This window comes from Nelumbo lutea, chromosome 5, assembly GCF_056320005.1.
Source record: "Nelumbo lutea isolate HS-2025 chromosome 5, American lotus-T2T, whole genome shotgun sequence".
NCBI classification, from domain to species: Eukaryota; Viridiplantae; Streptophyta; class Magnoliopsida; order Proteales; family Nelumbonaceae; genus Nelumbo; species Nelumbo lutea.
The window spans coordinates 27,682,699-27,698,195 of NC_142688.1; the positions used below are offsets into that span (position 1 = coordinate 27,682,699).

General features: G+C 39.7%; 1 protein-coding gene across 1 annotated transcript in view; it reads left to right on the forward strand.

The window, feature by feature from the left end:
• The window catches only part of LOC148851249 (V-type proton ATPase subunit a2-like), a 46,843-nt gene that overhangs the window by 13,829 nt on the left and 17,517 nt on the right, over window positions 1-15,497 (forward strand). The window contains exons 3-7 of the mRNA XM_088942926.1: window positions 3,133-3,255; window positions 3,336-3,443; window positions 4,077-4,187; window positions 4,294-4,467; window positions 6,269-6,406. Coding sequence (XP_088799052.1) covers window positions 3,133-3,255; window positions 3,336-3,443; window positions 4,077-4,187; window positions 4,294-4,467; window positions 6,269-6,406 — 654 coding nt within the window. The remainder of the gene's footprint in view (window positions 1-3,132; window positions 3,256-3,335; window positions 3,444-4,076; window positions 4,188-4,293; window positions 4,468-6,268; window positions 6,407-15,497) is intronic.

Here is a 15,497-nt window from a genome sequence, read left to right on the forward strand (position 1 = left end):
AATTCACTATAGGAGACAATGAACCCTTGAGTCCATCACCATGGGCTCTTAATGGGCCCAACATTTACACTAAATGGTCCTTGGGTCTAACCACCTTATGAAAACCCAAGGACTGTGTTGCAGATGCAAGATTAGCCCATCAGGTATTACCTTCAATGGTCTTACACTTAACCTCTCAACCCAGAATGATCAAACACTGCCCGACAAGAGATGACCTCTCCCTCGATTGCAAGGAACAGTGCTGCACTCTCTACTCACATGGATCCCGAGAAATTAAAACCTTTTGCAAACATTTTGAAACCATAATATATATATATATATGTATATCTCTATATAAATATATTTTGCAAAAACAAATTTCAACAGTTGAAATCAACTGTCGACAGTTTAGGTTTCCATCAGAGAGTGCATTCCTTGTTTGACAAAGGGGCTGATCCAGTCACTATGATCACCCACTTAGGTGAATTCTCAGACTGTCCCAACATACCCAGGTTTTGACCCCCTCTAAGGATCTCACAGATTGGCATATCAAAGACAACCCAATCCGACACCTAGTGCAGTACCATAATCGAGTCTAGGGGTCAGGTGTAACATTCCAGTTTTGCCCATCTATCTCCAAGGTCCAGTGCATCACTGGAATTTTGGTCCGGTTCAGGGTTTCAATAAAACCCACACTACATGTACCTCAGGTCTCACCCTGGCACCTAAGACAAGCCACCCCAAACAACTTGGCGGCACATCAGTGTCAGCCTTGGCAGGATAAATCTCCCTAGATCTATCCAACGGCTGTGAAGATCCTAAACTAACATGAGTCTCATAAGTGTCCAGTTTAAGGGTATTACACAAAAACACACCAAAACACATGAATCAATTATGTACTTTTATTCATTTACAATAAATGTCATCAAGTACATCAATTTGATTGGAGCTAAGGGCATACACTGTCTAACAGGAGGGTGGGAGTTTAATAGCAAATTTCAAGGGGATATGCAAAGGGTTACAAGGCTTGTTTGAGACGTTGGACGCTGAGAGTGGGGACCACTCCCTGTGATCGAGATTTAAGAGGGTTTGTAGTAGTTTTAGGCACAACAAAATAAAGGTAAGAAAATGATTTGGTGCCAAGGCTTTGCAGTTCAAGAAGATAAAGAAAAAGAGGGATTTCCATTGGCTTCAATTTGGCAAGGCGAAGGATTGGGTTTGGGTCATCACTAACTATGATAGCTCTAGAAAAATATCTGTGAGCCTAAAAAACATGGAGAGTCGTACTGATGAGAAGGAGCTTCGTAGTCTTGTGAGTGGTGAAGCTATTTTCATTCCAAGGGAGACAGATGCTGGTAGATCGGAGGAATAGACAAAGATATAATCGGCCTTTATGTAGGCCTATTTGTTTTTGCTCTTTTGTGGTGAAAATTCTTGTTGATCCACCCAAGGATCGAAATATCGCAATGTACTAGGGCGTATTGACTGATACGTATCTTATTGGGGCCCCTCTGATACGCCCCTATACTTAGTGTTCCGGGGTCTCACCTATTTCATGGGGTAGGTGGGCCTTAAATTGATCCCCTTGAACTGGTTTGAAAGAAAAAAAAAACTAAAAAAATAAAGGGGAGCTTTGGTAGGCCAATACGCCCCATCCGGTGAATTGACTTGTATTGATACTTTTGAACCTTGATCCACCCTAAGTGGGGCATTTGGTGTCATTTGACTGGGATTTCGCTAGGGTTGGGGGAGACGGGAAAAATGGAGGCTGGGGTGGAGAAAGGAGAGGAGGAGGACTAAGGGGGATGAAGGTTCTCAGAAGAGATGCAGAGGAGGGGGGAATTCAGAGGAGGGGCAGCCAGGAGGTTAGAAACTGGCAGGTAGACTGAAGAAGCAAGCAGAAGAGACAAGAATGGTGAGTCAGAAGTTCGAGAAGAGTGTTTACACTTTGAAGTCCCGGTTGGAATACTTGAGTTGACTTAGGCCGAAAAAGGAATTCTGAGATCAAGGAAAGGGATGCTTCTGCTTCAGAGTCCTTGAAGAAAGTAAGGGAGGTGAGCAAGTTTGTCAAAAGTTTTTTTTCCCCACGTTTGAAAGATGGTTTGGTTGGTGCTGGTCCTACCAACAATTTCAAGAAACCTTATAAGATAAAAGGCTCAAAAGATAAAGCTTTAAAGGTGAAAGTTGCCGAAATCAAGGGAGCCAAGTGTCAAGATTCACAAGGGGATCAGTTGCAACGGACACTGGCTTCTGAAGAAGGTTTGGAGTTGAGGCCAGAGTTTGAGGATATGGAAGGAATGGGTAATTGAGATAGTGAAAAGGGCTCAATTGCGACTTCATCAGTCAGCGTGGGTGAGAAAGGATGTTAGGGTGGGCAAGAGCTTAGGCCTGTTTTATTGGGGTGGAGATTTAACTAGAAAGGATTTTGAAGCTTTTCAAAAAGGTAAGAGGGAAGAAATCCTGAAGAAGATCGCAGTTGGGGAAGGAGGAGAGGCGTGGAATGAGAAAGGAGTTGAAGGAGAAGGATAAGATGAAATGCTTGAAGAAGACTTTTTAAGCTTGCTCTGTCTCGGGGTGGCTTTCAGCTGCTTCCGTTTGTTTTGTAATCTTAATTTTTGTTTTTTTTTTTGCTGTTGAAGGGTGGGTGTTATCTAAACATCTTGTTTGTTGTTTGTACTTGATCATTTTTCTTTCAACAAACTTTTTGTTTTTACCTTTCAAAATAAATTACTGTATCATTTAGAGTGATGTACTGAAACTATCTTATTATAATTGATCTCCAATCATTTGTGAAATCGACCACTGTAGCTCGAAAAAACTGTTGCAGCACTCTAGCCCACTTAATAAGACCCTGCTCAATCTTCCCCCAAATTCTCTTCCTTTTGGAGTATCCTTCATAAACAAATTAAAAATATTTTTTACTATATTCCAAATTTACCCTTCAATCTGGACTTATGAACTAACTTGCCTTGTCTAAGTAGTATATCAGGATTATACAAAAACCATTAAACCATGTTTAGTATGCACAATTAATATATACTGTACTATTGCTAATATAAATTCTTAGCTGAATTGCTGGAAATAATTTTAAAAAGAACATGCCTGGTTTGTGGATATGTAAATGTATGTTAGTTAAGTTGATTTTTGTGCCAGATTAAAAGGTGTGGAGAAATGGCACGTAAACTGCGCTTTTTCAAGGAACAGATGACAAAGGCAGGTTTGACCCCTTCAACAAGGCCTCTGACACGGGTTGACATTGATCTGGATAACTTGGAGGTATTTCCACTATTGTTCAGTTTGATTTGGAACATATTATATTTCATGTTCTAATCTTTCCTTTTGTTCTGGATTGGTAGACAAAACTTGGAGAACTTGAAACTGAGCTGATAGAGATAAATGCGAACAGTGATAAGTTGCAACGAACTTACAGTGAGCTTTTAGAGTATAAACTTGTTCTACGGAAGGTATGGTTTTGCTGGATACGCTTGATATGTTACTTATGCTGCTTATTCTTGGGCATGGGCTGGCATAGTAAGGACATATATAAAATTAAAATTTCTGTCTACCATTATTATGCTATAATTCAACTATCACAGAAGAGGCCTTTGGCCATTGCTTGGTGCTATAGTTATACTTGGCTGATATGCATGAGAACACAGGATCTAGTCTGATTGTGGCCTCATGCTAGAAAAAGCTGAAGGTTAGGTTTCCAGTCCACCCCTCCCATGACCCCAGATAGTTAGGACAAATATTGGGTAATGGCCCTTAATTCAACTAAGATAAGTGATACTTAATTACTTACAGTGTCTTACTTATTTTTGGGACACAATTGATCAATGATTTTCACATTATATTTTATCAAGAAACCTGTGCTTGGTATTCTTTTTAATTTATTCTTATATACTGAAAGGCACTTTCAATTTCCTAAGAACATGCTTGTTTCTTAATTTCTCAACTTAGATTCAATTAGTTCTCATGCAAAACAGAGAGATCCATTTTCGGCAGATATGTTTCACCAGTTAGTATTTTATTCTTTTGAGTCTTCTACCATTGTCAGATTGTTTAGTCACATTACATGAATTTTATCCTGTTTTCAGGCAGGTGAGTTTTTCTACTCAGCGCAGAGTAGTGCAACGGCTCAGAAGAGAGAAATTGATGCTCGTCAAATGGGCGAAGTATCCATTGACAGTCCTTTATTATTGGAGCAGGTAAATTGTTTCGGCTTCTGTCTCAAATTATTAGTGTTGGATAAAACATTTTCTTCCTTCCTTTTTTTCTGAAATAATAATTTGATTGGGATTGGATGTTACCTAGGAGATGTCGATCGATCCATCAAAGCAAGTGAAGCTAGGATATGTCAGTGGCCTTGTACCCAGAGAAAATTCAATGGCATTTGAAAGAATTCTATTTCGTGCTACTCGGGGTAACGTGTTTCTGAGGCAAGCTGTAATCGAAGAGCCTGTGATGGATCCTATGTCCGGAGAAAAGGTTAATATTAGGACTTTTCTTTTTCAATTGTGTAGCCTTGTCAAACAAATGCAAATGAAGGTGTTTCTTTCCATAAGATCCCTTAACCCCACCAACAAATGTAAATAAATAATAGTTACTAGACTTTTGAAGCATTCTATGGGATGACAATTTTAATGTTTTTGCTTCTATTTTCAATTTTCTTTAGAAGTTTATGTTAAAGCATGGTATAGCCTAAATGACCAACTAGGCAGCTGGTGTAGATATGAACAGTTTTGGTGAGCCAAATGTTTAACCATACCCCCTCTTATATATTGTGTGTATGTAAGTAACTAACTATGAAAATCAAGGATCTCTGTCTCTGTTAATTTGAATTAGGGGGGTTTTCTAAAAAAATCTTTTCCTTTCTTTTCTGAATATCAGGTTTATTGTACTTGTGATTTAATCCTTGGTCATTTAATTTGCAGTTCAATAGCTTATTAAGAAGTCATTACAAGATACTTTTATATAATAAATTAATACTCATATATCGAAAATCTTTCTTCTCTGAAAATTAGGTGTACTATGGTTGTGACTTTTTGATAAGGCATAGGAACTTTTATTAACATTTTGAGAAAGAAAGGACACAGTATTTACATCTCTTGATACCCCCAAACATAGGAACTACCACCTTATCCCATTTCAATTTCACCTTATGTCTGAGCCCAAAACATTTGTTCCCTGTGTACTCCATGCTTATCTAAGGTGTCAGCCATAACATTTGCCTATCTTTTGTACCCATTGAAAGGTAATTACTGATTCCCTTGCCAGCCATTTTATCTCCTTAATAACTTGTCTGTATTACAGTTATGATTTAATTCTTGGTCTTAATTTGTATTTTAATAGCTTGTTAACAATTAATTACAAAACACTTATATATATATATATTTATATATAGCATATATGCATATATAATATCCTTATTAATTTTATTGCCTAGGTCAAAAGAATTGATAGAGCTCCTTTAGAAATGTTATGAAACACCATATTATTACTCTGTATCCCTGGTGTTGACTTACTTGCCAGGACAAAATACATAGGCAGTTGTCTGGTGCCTTGATTACACTTTCCTATACCATAGGTTTGGTTTCCCACCGTGTTCGATGTTTTATTCTTTCTATTACTGGTGGGAAATGATGCCTTTTCACCTTTTCCTTTCTCTTTTTTCTAGCTTTTCCTTTTTTTTCCTTTTTTGTCACAAGTAGAACACACCACTTTGAACTCTATTGCTTTACATGTTTAACATTCTTTTGTTTCCTCTTGGTCATTTTAAAATATTTTTGTTCTTTTTATAAAAATAAAAGTCTATGCTTTATGCAGTGTGTCATCTCTCAGTGCTGGTTTTGGAGGAGTTTTTGACAAAACAGTATCTAATGCAAATCCATGTTGAAGATTGAACTTTGTTTCACCTCTAATTGTGTTCAGTTGACTACCCTTTTAGCAATATATTCCTGTTATTAGCATGTTCAAAAATATTTTAGGGTCCAAAGGCAAACAAAGGTGCACAATATTGCCACATTTTATGGATTTTAGTTCATATTCTAGTCTAAAATATACACGTATATCAACTATTCATTTTAAGTTTTTATTAGAACTCAATTTTTCCTTGATCTGCCCAACATGTTACCTTTAATAGAATAGTTTTATTAAATACAATCCATGGAGTTGTTGACTTCAGTCTTTCTTTTTCCTTTTTTTTTTTTTCCATCTTGGGGTTTATGTTCACCTTCTATTTATTTGTTACACTATGCTTTCTCTCATACTTGTAAATATCAATTTATAGGTCGAGAAAAATGTCTTTGTTGTCTTTTATTCTGGAGAAAGAGCAAAGGCCAAAATTCTGAAGATTTGTGAAGCTTTTGGTGCAAACCGTTACCCATTTACAGAAGATGTGGGAAAACAAGGTCAGATGCTTACAGAGGTATGCTTTTTTTTTCTTTTTTCAGTTTATTATTTCTCATGCCTGTTGTGGCTTGTTTTTAAAATTTCCTTCTTTCTTGATGAACCCTGACAATACCATTATTTATATTATTAAAAGTCCAAAACATTTTTTTATATCTTGCTTGGAACTAATCCCTTTATTCACATAATACATGCTATATAAGTTTTGAATCTTGAAATTCATCGTGGATGTTTTGAATACTTTGTATTGGTTGAAACATCTGTACAATGAGATCGGTATCCCTTTAATCACTATACAGGGTCTATTATGAAACATTGTACATGGATACACTTAATGCGATTACAAGATCAATATAATTTTTTTTTTTTGATGAATGATAATAAATTTATTAATTCAGAAGCAGATTTAGAGTGAGTTCATACAACACCCCAGGGAGAGGCGTGAGCTGCAGCCCCTCCTTGAATCTTACAAGTAAACTAGGAAAGAAAAGCAAGAATCACAACTAAGCCCAAAATAGTTCTTCCCTATTTACCCCTTGCTTAGCTAACACATCTGACAAAGTATTTGCTGATCTCCCCACCCAGTGTACAGTGACCAACATATTCCTTGTCAACCAACTAAATTTCTTCATTTCATTCTTGTAACACCACATAGCCTCTTCAGGAATTCTCAACCAACCCACCACCACTTTGGAATCCTCTCGATTGTTAGGTGTTGTACCCCCAATTGGTTTGCAAATTGCACCCCTTGTACAACAGCTAAAAGTTCTGCCCTGGATGGAGTCTCCAATTCCCAAGGGACCTGAGTAGAGCAACAAAATCTCTACCTTCTCATTTCTCAAAGCACCCCCCACTCCGGATAATCATGGATTACACATGCTACTTCCGTCAAAGTTCAACTTCAGTGAGCCTTCGGATGGAGGAGACTAGCTTGTAATTGATTTGTCCTTTAGGGATGAACACCTCGCTACTGTTGACCAATTTCTCCAAAGGGTCATAAAGGGAGAATTGATGAAAGATTTCCAAGGTCTTCAGCCAAGGTATTGCCCTATTTAACACATAGTCTTTCTATTCCTGACTGCTCCTTTCCTTTTCTTGAAAAATTCTAATATTCCTTTCTTCCCAAAGGGTCCAAATCAAGGCAGCACGAGCACATTTCTCCCTATTTTTGTAGGCCCGTAAAAGGTAGAATGGTTGAAGAGCATGTGAACTTCTGCTGGTAGACTCCAACTACTCCCAAACAACGAAAGTAGCCAAGCCCAAAGGTCTGCAGAGAAGGGACAAGATATTAATATGTGGTAACAATTCTCACCGTGAGCTCTACAGATGATGCACCAATTAGGAGAAATACAGGGGAAAGGTCTTCTCTTTTGTATGTTATCTAGAGTGTTTACTTTCCCATGGAATACTTCCCAACAAAACACCATAATTTTTGGGGGAACTGGCTTGCACCAAATTTCTTTTGACGGAAAGGGTTGGTGGGTAGAAAGTTGAGAGATGGACTTGAATAAAGAAGCACAAGTGAAGGTTCCATTGGGTCTAGGAGTCCATACCCTCTTATCTAGCTTGGAGGGATCCAAACAAACCTGATTAAGACAACCAAGCAAGACAGAAAGAGATTCAATTTCATCATCCCTAATTCCTCTATGAAACCCAAAATCCCAAGTAGGATCTAAGGGTGTTCCTAAAGGTGAGACAAATTCTGAGACCACCTCTTTTTTGTACAAAGAAACAGAAAATAACGAAGGGAACAAATCCCTTAAAGGTGTGTCTCCTAAAAATTAACAGTGTTGCCAGAACAAACTTCGTACTTGATAAAATTGAGGAATTGAGGAAGGGTGTTGTGAATGGCCTTCCGAGGTGCTGCTAGGTTAGCTTACCTTGATACACCAACATCCCATTCATTCTCTGACCTCCCATGAATGCTTCCCACCACTTCATGCCACAATCTCTCTCTTTCCAATGGCCATCGCCACAACCATTTCCCTAACAGAGCTTGATTTTTTCTAGTTACCCTCCCAAGTCCCAAACCCCCCTCTTCTTCACTTCTGCACACAATTTCCCAATTAACCAAGTGATCATTTTTTTCTTGTCCCGGCTCCCATAAGAAATCTCTCATCAAATTCTCCAGTTTCCTGGCTTCCCTAACTGGTATCCTAAATACAGACAAAAAATAGGTAGGTAAGTTAGCCAAGGTAACTCTTATTAGGGTAGTTCTCCCTCCTAAAGAGACATAATTCCTCTTCCATGAGGCTAATCTCTTCTCAAATTTTTCTATCACTGGGGTCCAAAATCTACTCTCCCTAGGATTTGCCCCTAAAGGAAGCCCTAAATATGACATAGGCCAAGTAGAGGTGGAACACTCGAGACACTCCGCAATAGCCTTAACCTCCCCTACCTCCAAATTTATACTTGCTATGCAGCTCTTTTCCAAATTTATTCTCAAATTAGAATTACTTTCAAATCCTTTAATTAGCTCGTTTAAGTTTGCTACCTTTTCGCTAAAACCTCCTTCACAAAAGATCATTAGGTCATCTACAAACTTATGGTGGGTGACGGGGAATTGGTGTCTCCCTATTCTCCAACCCCTAATGGCATCTTCACTATCAACCTTAGTAATGATCCTACTAATCACATCAGCTACTAAGGTAAAAAGGAAGGGTGAGAGTGGATCCCCTTGCCTAACACCCCTGCAAGCTGGAAAAAAGTTCCTCACCATACCATTTACCAAAATAGAGTAGTGACAAGTACTGATACACCCAAAAATCTAACTACACCACTTGTCCCCAAATCCACAATTTCGCATAACCTTTGTTGGTTCGACTGTCTTAATTTGTATGCTTATCTTTGTTGGGTCTTAAGTCATTAGTTATTGGGCCTAATCTTATTTAGTGTTTATTTTGACTAGGTGTCCCATCACTAATCAAGGGCATTCTTGTCTATTTATGTAACATTATGTAATGTCCTTATATATAATAGATTAGGGTTGGCTGAGCATTTTTCGGCTGCCCATTTCATTTCTTTTCTTCTTCTTCTTCCTCTTATTCTCTCATTCGACATCCCTATTTCAGCAAACATGGTATCAGAGCACTGATCTTTCGACTGGTTACAACAGCCACATCTTTTTCTACTCGCAGGTAACTCTCCCATCTTTCTTGTTGGTTGCTGCAAAGAAACCTTAGGGTTGGTCGTAGAACACAGCTAGACCTACATCTAGGGTTTCCCTTGGTTGTAGGGCCCAAGGGGAGTTAGACCCAGAGGCTGATGCCCTAATAGACGCAGTACAACAGACTGTAGCCATTCGACTAAGATATATATGCGTAGAACAGATCTAGGCGGAAGGATTGATCTCAGCAGTCGTAGAACTGTTCGTGGGTGAGGTTATAACCTGCGATAGTAGTGCTTAGCACACAGTAGAAGCCAACACAGCAAGTTGCAGGCTGCGACAGCAGTATTTAGAACACAGCAGAAGGGAGCACAACAGAGTATAGTTTGTGACAACAGTAATTAGGGCATAGTGTGCAGTATAGTACTTGGTGTTTCAGCTCTGTGTCTGGTTCTCAGGATTGAGTTTACAGTGCAACAAGTTCCGTAAGTGTGAAACAATTCTCTATATATTGCGTTTATAGTCTTGACATTTACAAGTAAGTGAAGATGTCTTCCATATCCAGGGAAGTGTCTTCTAGAGATGTTAGGGCTTGTGGGAGGTCTCCTAATCTGGAGAATCCAAATCTGCACAGCCTACAGATCACCAGTGTGTTGTTGGATGAGTACAACTTCAGGGAATGGTCTGTCTCAGCCATGCTTTTCATCACATCCCATGAACTCACTGGTTACTTGGACGGGCAGAAGAAGGAACCAGAAGTGGGGAGTGCTGAATATGCAGCTTGGCGCAAAGAGAATGCTACAGTTATGTCCTGGCTACTTGCCTCAATGACTCCAAGAGTAGCTAGGACTGTTCAACATTTCTCCACGACTGCCAAGATATGGGAAAAGGTTTCTAAAACCTATGGGCAGAAAAAGAATAATGCTAGAGTTTACAGACTGAATCAAGACATTGCTGCCTTGAGGCAAGGAGATGTGAGTGTTGCAACATATTTTGCTACACTAGAAGGACTATGGGAAGAGTTAGATCACCACCTTATTATTGATTGGGAGAGTGCCAGAGACAAAGAAAAGCATGGCAAACAAATTGAAGAGGGTAGAGCATTTAAGTTTCTGGCTGGCCTAGATCCTATATATGAGAGCATAAGATCCCAAATTCTGGGAAGGGATGAAATGCCAGACATACATCATGTTTACTACCTTGTGAGCAATGAAGAGGTGAGAAGAAAAGAGATGAAGGTTGATACTCAAACAAAACTAGCTGAACAGTCTGTGGAGCATTCAACCCTAATATCTACAAATCAAAGGGGAAACAGGTACTCTGACAAGAGACATCTGAAGTGCACCCACTGTGGAGGGGAAAGGCATGTGAAAGAGACATGTTGGGTTCTCCATCCGCATCTGAAGCCAGCTGCATTGAGGAAAGATAAGAAGCATCTGAAGGGTCAATCTGCAAGTGTGAATTTGGCTACGGGTCAAAGTGATGATGGTTCAAAACACTCATCTACATTTACTTCCTCTTCCATGGGACGGACTTCTAATTCCCCTCGAACCGGGTCCTTGGGTTTTATTGCCGATGAGGTAGAGGTACTTAGCCGGGCCCTATCCCGTTTAAGGACCAATTCTCTTCCATCCTCCTCCCTTGCCAGATCAGGTATTGTCTATGCCTTTAGTGCAACTAGTTCTATTGATCCTGCCTCTTGGATTATTGATTCTGGTGCAATTGACCACATGACACATGTGTCTTCTCCATTTTCTTCCTATCATTTATTGTCTGGCCAAGATAAAATGAGGGCTGCTGATGGTTCTCTCTTTACCATCTATGGGAGGGAGTGGTTGACCTAAGCAAGGACCTCTCACTAAAATCTGTCTTGCATGTTCCCAATCTTTCTTCAAATCTCTTATGTTTCAAAGCTTACCAAAAATTTGAATTGTAGCATAACCTTTTTTCCTACTCATTGTGTCTTTCAGGACAGATTGACGAAGAGAACGATTGGGAGCGGTCATGAGTGTGGAGGTCTCTACTACCTTGATGCAGACATCAGTTCGGCCTTGCAAACATCTGCTACTTGTAGTCAGTCCAATGTGGAGTCAATAGCTAGGTTACATCTATGGCATGCTAGGCTAGGTCATTTACCTTTTTCATCATTGGAAGTGTTGTTTCCAGAATTATTCAAAGGTGTTTCAAGTCAAGAGTTAGTTTGTGAAGTCTGTCAACTATCAAAGCAATGTAGAACTGTTTATTCAACTTCAAGTAATGAAATTCGAGCTTCTTTTGACTTAGTCCACTCTGATGTTTGGGGCCCCTCTCCCATTATTTCTGTTGATGGCTTTCGATACTTTATCAGTTTTATTGATCACTATTCTCGATGCACATGGATCTACTTATTAAAAGCACGAGAAGTGCTGCGGGTAACTATGACATTTTGCAAAATGATTGAAACACAATTTGGTACGAAGGTCAAACAATTCAGGTCAGATAGTGCTGCAGAATACTTTGAAAGGTCATTGAATCTGTTTATGGAGGATGTTGGAATGATTCATCAGTCATCTTGTGCTAGTACCCCCCAACAGAATGGGGTTGCTGAGCGCAAAAATAGGCACCTATTGGAGACTGCTCGAGCCTTACTATTTCAGCACAAAGTTCCAAAAAGCTATTGGTCTCAAGCAATCCTTACTGCATCATATCTGTTAAATCGAATGCCATCCAAGGTATTGGGTATGAAAACTCCTTTCTTTGTTCTTTGCCCTCATCTTCCTGACTTTTCTCTTCCATCGAGAGTCTTTGGTTGTGTATGCTTTATACATGTCAAGGATCCGAAGAAGACCAAATTGGATTCTAGGGCTACAAAGGGAATCTTTTTGGGGTACTCCCCTACTCAGAAGGGATACAAGTGTTATGATCCAGTCACCAAGAAAAAATATGTCACAAAGGATGTGGTATTCTTTGAGTCTCAATCCTATTTTCACTCTTCCCAGAATCCTCTTTAGGGGGAGACTAGTGGAATGGAAGAGGATTCTTCTGTTCCCCCATTCTTTGTACCTCTCTTGACCTCAGACCTTCCATCTTCTCCTCCTGATCCACCTAGTTGTGGTATCCCGGGTGAATCTAGTGAGGCTCCCATTGTACCAGCTACTACTAGTGGTGTTGCAAATATTATTGAAGACTCCAGCAGGCTGCAAAGAGATATCAGAATCACCTACAACAGAAGGAAGAAGGGTCCTCTAACTCATGACAGCGACCAATTGGACTCGGATCAACCTGTCTCAGAAACTCAAGGTAATCCTATCAGTTCCTCTGACTTAGATCTTCCTATTGCCCTTCGTAAGTCTACTCGTTCTTGTACTATCAGATACCCAATTGCTGATTTTGTGTCTCTCACAGTTGTCTCCTTGTTATTGTTCTTTTGTGTCTGCTCTATCTTCTGTGCATGTTCCTACCAGGTATACTGAGGCAGTATCTGACCCAAAATGAAAAGAGGCTATGGATGAAGAAATGAAAGCCTTAATGAAAGCAAGGACTTGGGAATTAGTGGATCTACCAGAAGGGAAAGGCACTGTTGGATGCAAGTGGGTGTTCACTGTGAAGCATAGGAGGACGGGTCCATTGAGAGGTACAAGGCTAGATTGGTAGCAAAAGGGTTTACTCAAAAAGAAGGGATTGACTACAAAGAAACCTTTGCTCTGGTGGCAAAACTCAACACAATCCGAGTTCTATTATCATTAGCTACAAATTTCTCATGGGAGCTACATCAGTTGGACGTATGACGGCCTGCATGAAGAGGTGTTCATGGATCCTCCACCAGGTTATGTTTTTGGCAAGAAGGTATGCAGACTGAGAAATGCCCTATACGGCCTTAAGCAGTCCCCTCGAGCTTGGTTTGAGAAGCTATGTGGAGTCATGAAGAAAGGGGGTTACACTCAAAGTGGAGCAGATCATACCCTATTCATAAGGAAGAGAAATGGCAAACTTACGGCACTTATTGTCTATGTGGATGATATGGTAATTGCAGGGGATGGTCAGGAAGAGATCAAAAGACTAAAGGAGTTTTTGGTTGCTGAATTTGAGATCAAAGATCTGGGCCAACTGAGATACTTTCTTGGGATTGAAGTTGCAAGATCCAAAGAGGGCATCTATATATGTCAGCGGAAATACATCCTTGATCTTCTTCAAGAGACAGGCATGATGGGGTGTAGGTCAGCCGATACTCCAATAGAACAGAATCATGGTCTATAGGTGTCAGTAGGAGAGGACTACCTTGATAAGGAAAGATACCAAAAGCTGGTGGGGAAGTTGATTTACCTGTCCCTTACTCGCCCTGACATTGCTTATGCTGTACATGTTGTCAGTCAGTTCATGCACACACCTAAAATCCCTCACATGAAAGCTGTGGAAAGGATCCTCATATATTTGAAGTCTTGCCCGGGGAAAGGTATTATGTTCAGGAAAAACAGTAAAATTGAAGTTGAAGGATATACTGATGCAGATTGGGCTGGCTTTGTTGGGGACAGGAAGTCTACTTCTGGGTACTGTACCTTTGTTGGAGGAAATTTAGTTACATGGAGGAGTAAAAAACAGAATGTGGTTGCAAGATCTAGTGCAGAGGCTGAGTATCGAGCTATGGCTCACAGTGTTGCTGAACTCTTATGGCTGAAGATCTTGCTTGGTGAACTTGGAATAAAGATTGAGTGCCCTCTCAGGTTGTACTGTGACAACAAGGCAACCATCAACATTGCAAATAACCCAGTGCAACATGATAGAACAAAACATATTGAGATAGACCATCGCTTTGTTAGAGAAAGAATTGTCTCAGGAGAACTCTGCATTCCTTATACTCCCTCCGAGATGCAGATTGTAGATGTTCTGACTAAAGGGCTAGCTACAGTGAAATTCGTGGACTTACTTGGCAAGCTAAACATGATTGACATCCATGCTTAGCTTGAGGGGGAGTGTTGGTTCGACTGTCTTAATTTGTATGTTTATCTTTGTTGGGTCTTAAGTCATTAGTTATTGGGCCTTAGTTACTGGGCCTAATCTTATTTAGTGTTTATTTTGACTAGGTGTCCCATCACTAATCAGGGGCATTCTTGTCTATTTATGTAACATTATGTAATGTCCTTATATATAATAGATTAGGGCTGGCTGAGCATTTTTCGGCCGCCCATTTCATTTCTTTTCTTCTTCTTCTTCCTCTTCTTCTCTCATTCGACAACCCTATTTCAGCAAACAACCTTTAATAGAAACTCCCAGTCCACCATATCATAGGCCTTTTCAAGATCCAATTTACAAATGAAACCTCTCTTCCTAGACCTTTTCATTTCCTCCACACGCTCATTCGCAATTAAGATCTTATCTGTTATTTGTCGCCCTTGAATGAAAGCCCCCTGGGTTTCACTAGTGATAGAAGAGAGGACTGTTTTGATCCTCAACGAGAGCACTTTAGCTAGAATTTTATAGATGCTTGTCACCAGACTAATAGGCCTATAATCTTTTGGGTGGTTGGCATCATTCTTCTTAGGTATCAAGGCCAAAAAGGTGGCATTAATTCCAGGGCTTATAATGTGTGTTTGCAAATTCCTTAAAGACTTCAACTAAATCCTCTTTCAACACATCCCAACAGTCTTGATAAAAACCCATTGTAAAGCCATCTGGACCTGGAGCCTTGGATCTATCCATTAGAAAGACAACTTTCTTAATCTCTTCTTCCTCGAAATCCCTTTCCAGCCACCTTTCCACGATTGCTCTCTCACTTAAAGGTCTTCTATAAATCGATTTGAAGTGCTCTACAAAATTTTCTGGCTATGTCATCTTGGTTGGTAATCACCTCCTCTCCTATCTCTAGCTTGGTTACAAGATTCTTTCTTCGTTTGCCAAATCATGGAAAAATCTAGTGTTCTCATCGCCTTTCTTAATCCACTTGTGTCTAGATTTTTGTCTCCAACTGATTTCTTCCCTCAGTAACACTACTTCCAAATCCTTTTTCAATTGTCTTCTTAACACTCTG